This window comes from Chiloscyllium plagiosum, unplaced genomic scaffold (genome assembly GCF_037043375.1).
Source record: "Chiloscyllium plagiosum isolate Xiang-an unplaced genomic scaffold, Cpla_swu_hap1 HiC_scaffold_52, whole genome shotgun sequence".
In the NCBI taxonomy this organism is placed as follows: domain Eukaryota; kingdom Metazoa; phylum Chordata; class Chondrichthyes; order Orectolobiformes; family Hemiscylliidae; genus Chiloscyllium; species Chiloscyllium plagiosum.
In genome coordinates this window covers 983,743-988,983 of record NW_028270190.1, presented here as the reverse complement: position 1 = coordinate 988,983, position 5,241 = coordinate 983,743, and the positions used below count along the sequence as shown (strand labels likewise).

At 39.8% G+C, this 5,241-nt stretch overlaps 1 protein-coding gene across 1 annotated transcript; it reads left to right on the top strand.

The window, feature by feature from the left end:
• Positions 1-459: 459 nt before the first annotated feature.
• Positions 460-4,543, top strand: LOC148134731 (putative G protein-coupled receptor 139). The gene is made up of 2 exons (XM_087985302.1): positions 460-526; positions 3,681-4,543. Exons 1-2 carry the CDS (start codon positions 460-462, stop codon positions 4,541-4,543), a joined length of 930 nt encoding a protein of 309 aa, XP_087841428.1.
• The last annotated feature ends 698 nt before the right edge of the window (positions 4,544-5,241 follow it).

Here is a 5,241-nt window from a genome sequence, read left to right as displayed (position 1 = left end):
ACGCTCCTGAATTCAGTAAAGAGCCTCGCGCGTCTCTCTGATGGTAGTAATTCACTCATTCAATTGCCATTTTGTGAAGATTACCACTGATACAATACGTTGTTCCGACTTCGAAATGCAAGTGTGCAAAGGGACATGTGCATTTTTTAACATCACTGCCGTTTCTGGTTAGTTACATTATGGGACCAATGTTATCCATTCGTGAAGGGTTGTGATTTTTTTCCAAGAATTTACTCCTCACAGTAAACATATTCCAACAGCCAGGGAATTATCTCATCTGCTGTCATCTGCTTTTTTTTAACCAGGTTTTCAAGACAAACAACACTTGAACATTGCAACACTATATCCCTGCGGAGCTTCTAATGGGTATAAACTTAAGGCCTTGCAAATCGCCCATCTCAGAATCAAAGTTAGCGGGATTGTCTGCAGAAGAAAGGGACAAGTCCATTCAAACTGAACATGCATCTTCCAATTCAAACAGTGAGGAAAATTTTCTACGTTGTTCTCGGCGCAATTGGTTTTCCCGGTATGTTGTAATGAACTTCCATCCTGTCAATTGTGTATAACGTAGTCTGTAGCATTACCCTATGAATAATAACGTTTCTTGAAACATCGTTTCATTTCAGATGTCCCTGAGCTATTTCTGTGCTTATTTTCTGTTGCTTCAACTGTTTCAAGCACTCCAAAGTTACGGTTGTAATGCTATCAGCAGTCAATCAAATAAAATAAGCAAATATTATTGTAAGGACGACGAGGAAGCGTACAGTAATTGCACTGAGCAAAACTTTTGATTGTGTCTTTGAGTTCCTGATGGCTCAGAAATATATTTCGAACAGATCCATGCATCAAAAATCATTAACAAAAAGTTGAAAATCTGGAGAATTTAAGTAAGCAGATGGCTGTTCCATTATTTGTTTTCTTGAGATTTAGAAAGTACATATAAGGAGATAAACAGGATCATTGAAACAAAATCATGGCCAGGCAGTGAGACGAGGTTCTTAACAGCAGAATTGATATTTGCTAAGACTACACATTCGACACTGTTAAAAATAGAAGGAGAAGGAGCATTTGCTCATTTAATTGCAGCCCATTTCAGGACTTCAGTGGATGACAGTGGAAAATAGCATTGGGTTTTTGAATAACTTTTACAAAATGGTACTCTTTTGTGAACACATCAGATGAACAAAACGCTTCAGCGTGTAAACGGCATTGAGTCTTCACTGAGGTTGTAGTGTTTGTTTCCACGATGGTGATAATATACTTATGCGATGCTTAGTTCACAGTCTGTAGGAAATTATTCAAATTCGAAGAATTCTGTAAAAATTGGTGAAGGTGTCTGTAATATCTGTAGAATTTGACGCGACAAAGATCATTGGGCATTGAATGGGACATTGCATTGTATATGTGTTCAGAATTTCCCCGAACAGTTACATTGTGTTCATTTCAAGAAAAGGGTACTTGCACAGCGTATTTTGTTGTTGTTGTTGTTGAGGAAGGGTCCGTTGTGTTATATTGTTGAACGTGCATTGCCAGCCTATTGTGAGCACACCCACTGACTGATTCGACAGTAAAACCGAATATGAAAAATAAAACCTGTGATCTACCCAAACAGTTCTGGCTCTAATGACCGACGTTTTTAAGCATTATCATCAGCTGCATCAGAGCAGCATGCCTCACAAATGATAATGCGCCAGTTTACCACACCACTTTAATATGAGGATCATTAACTCTCAAGCTGTGTGTCTGAATGGTTTGTGATCCTTGATCCCAGTGACTGTATATTTAGTGGACAATCCTTCAGTATTTGTTCGCATCGATTTGGTGCACCACATTGTACGGACACTGAGCACAGTCACATTTTGGTCGTGATGCTGTGTGACCTCATTTCCTGTTCAAAGACCTGGTAACCATTACGCTATGAATAATACCACTTATTACAGAATACATTATGCATGAAAATTGATGTGACGATTTTCAGAACATAAAACATGTGTTTGAATGAATGGGGCTCTGACTGTCTTCATGCTCCACTGAGCTCCACCTCCATTCCTGCTCTTCCAACCTTACCAACATATCCTGCCATTCAGTATACCTCATTATCAACATCTGCCCTCCTCAATTCTGATGAAGTGTCACTGTACGTGAAACTGTAATTCTGATCGCCTTCTACAGATGTAGCCAGACCGCCTGGGCTTTTACAGAAATAACTGCTGTTGTTTTTTCTATACAACATTCAGACAGTTTTCGGTTTCATTTTCATTGTGACAAAATGCTTTCATTCCCCCTACTTCAAGTGATAGTTACATAACCTTAGAGCAAATGATATTCCGCTTTGAACTGTTTCGGAAGGCCCATTTTGAGTACCTACTCTCGTGTATTTCCAAAGGTCACATATGCTGTACAGGCCCAGCTCCCAAATGCCTAAACAATTTGAAGAGATTTCACTGTGTTGTACTTCATCATTTTATTCTGAATGATGCACCTACAATGTTTCCAAATTGGACTAACTCCTTCGTTTCAAAGTTGCCATTCAAGTTGATAGATTTGTTAAGAAGGCGGACGTTGTGTTGCCTTTCATTCGCGGTGGATTCAGTTCAAGAATCGCAAGATTTGGATGCAGTTCTATAAAACCCTGGTGAGACCCCATTTGGAAAATTGTGTTCAATTCTCGCCGCCTTATTATAGGAAGGATGTGGAAGCATTAGAAATTATACAAAGGAGATTTACCAGGATGCTGCCTGGACTGGAAGACATGTCTTGTGAAGATAGGTTAGGGGCACTAGGGTTTTTCTTACTGTAGCGAAGAAGTTTGAGGGATGACCTGATTGATGAGTACATGACGAAGAGAGGAAGTGATCCAGTAAAATGGCTATCACAAAGGCGCCAATGTTAAGGTGATTGCGGAAGGTTTCGGCGAGATTTCAGACATTGGTTGGTGTGTGGAATACACTGACAGTAGCGGTGGCAATATCAGATACATGAGGGATATTTAAGGTTTCTTGGGTCAATACATTGATGAGAGTGAAATGTAGGTAAATAGGTTAGTTTGATCTTAGAGCACGATAAAAGGTTGGCACAACTTCGAGGGCGGAATGGTCGGTACTGTGCTCTACTGTTCTATGTCCTATGTTCGATGTAATGTCAGACTCTTGCAATTATAAGAGATACCTCCAAAAATTTATCCAGATTACTTTCGAGTTGAATCCCTTACTATACACTGTGTACTGAGCGTCACATAAGTATGTTATTACTTTTGTTGATCCAAGACTGTTCTCTTTGTAGAAATGTAGAAATATTTGAGGGAATGTTCTTATCGAAGAATGCTCTCCATTTCTAGGAATTGACACAATTTTAATAATGGCTATAACATATACGGAAATTGTTCTGAATCCAGTGGGACGTTAACGATCCACTCGCGATGTTGTTTCTTGATCAAAGTCTTACCTGCATTATTTCCTGTTTAAAGAGTCTGCTTCATGTTCATGTTGGCAGTTGCGTTCATCTGAAAGAACGGTGTGTGTCACAATGTTCGCTACTGTGTTGATTGCGATTATTGTTGTTCTCACAATGTTCCACACATTTGTGATGCGAAGCTGTAACCCTTACTTCAAAGTCTCAAAATGATGAATGTTTGTTTTTTCCAAATATTTTTATATTTACTATCGTTCTCTCTCTTCCAGTCAATTTAGTTACAATTGCAATTCTGGCTCGGGGAAGATGTGGAATCTCGACCTGCACCACTCGCTATCTCCTGGCTATGGCAACAGTGGATCTTTTGGTCGTTATCTTTGAGATTATACTGAGTAAAATTAAGAATGATTACTTTCCACCATCATTCCTGGACATCACTCCTGTGTGTAGTCTTCGCTATGCCCTGCGCCGTGTACTCATAGACTGTTCTGTCTGGTTCACCATCGCTTTCACCTTTGATCGATATGTCACCATTTGTTGTGAGAAACTCAAAGCCAAATACTGCACTGAGAAAACTGCAACTGTGGTTTTGGCAACAACGGGAAGTCTGCTGTGTTTAAAAAATATTCCTATCTACTTTAGATTTGTACCTTATAAGATCATTAATAATGTACCATGGTACTGTTCATACAGCGATGCATTTAAGGTTGACCCTGTGTGGAGAGGTTTTAAAAATTTTGAGAAGATTCTAACCCCAATACTTCCATTTGGTTTAATTCTGTTCCTCAATGTTCTGACAGTAAGACACATTATAGTCGCCAGTCGTGTCCGTCAGGGACTGAAGTGTCAGAGTAAAGGAGATACTTCTAGTGATCGAGAGATGGAGAGTAGAAGGCAGTGTGTGGTTTTACTATTCGCCATATCTGGCAGCTTCATATTTATGTGGCTGTTGTATATTTTATATTACTTTGATGCTGATGACTCTTTAGATAGTGATGGTGAGTATACCTTTAAACAAGTTGCATATATGCTGCGGAATTTGAATTGCTGCACGAGCGCCATTGTCTATGTAGCATCTCTTCCGAGGTTCCGCGAGAACCTCAGGAACCCATTGGAAGCTATTTTTACATAACATATTCACCTAATATGCCAACTAAACAAATGAGAGCAACATTAAAACTGCGAGAGTTTGTGGATCAGGGTTTACAAACGATATTTTGGAGGACGACATAAATGCTAAAGAGATGTTAACAATTGGGATTATTTTACATAAAGTTACAAAATAGAACAACATCGACAGTGGCTGTTGGATACTATACAGTTGAGAGCCAATCAAAATCCATCCCTGTGACAGGAATGAAGTAAATATCCAACCAAGCCAAAGAACTGCTCAAGAGGTGCAAGACGACATAAGGGGAGGCCGGGATGAACAAATGAATGTTAGAAATCTACGGAGCATGACGCCATTTAGCTCCTGGAGGTGACTCTGTAAGTCAGAGAGATCACAGCTGATCAATTGCATCGAAATCATTATGTTGCACCATGCTTAATCAGTTGTCATGCTTAAGCTCTGGATATTGATCAGTTTCTGTGTCGAACTGAAATTAATGGAGAGCTGAAATTAAGAAGACGAGTCATGCATGACAAATCTGAACAAGGCCCAAGAACAGACCTTCGGATGATCAGATGTAAACAGGTCCGGGGGCAGCCACCATGTTTCCTGCAGTGCAGAAAATGAAGTAGGATCGATGAGCTCTCATCCATCTTCACTGGTTCGATATCCGGCTCCTCACGTCCGTTCAGGAGATGTCACCCTTTTATGAAGGCAAA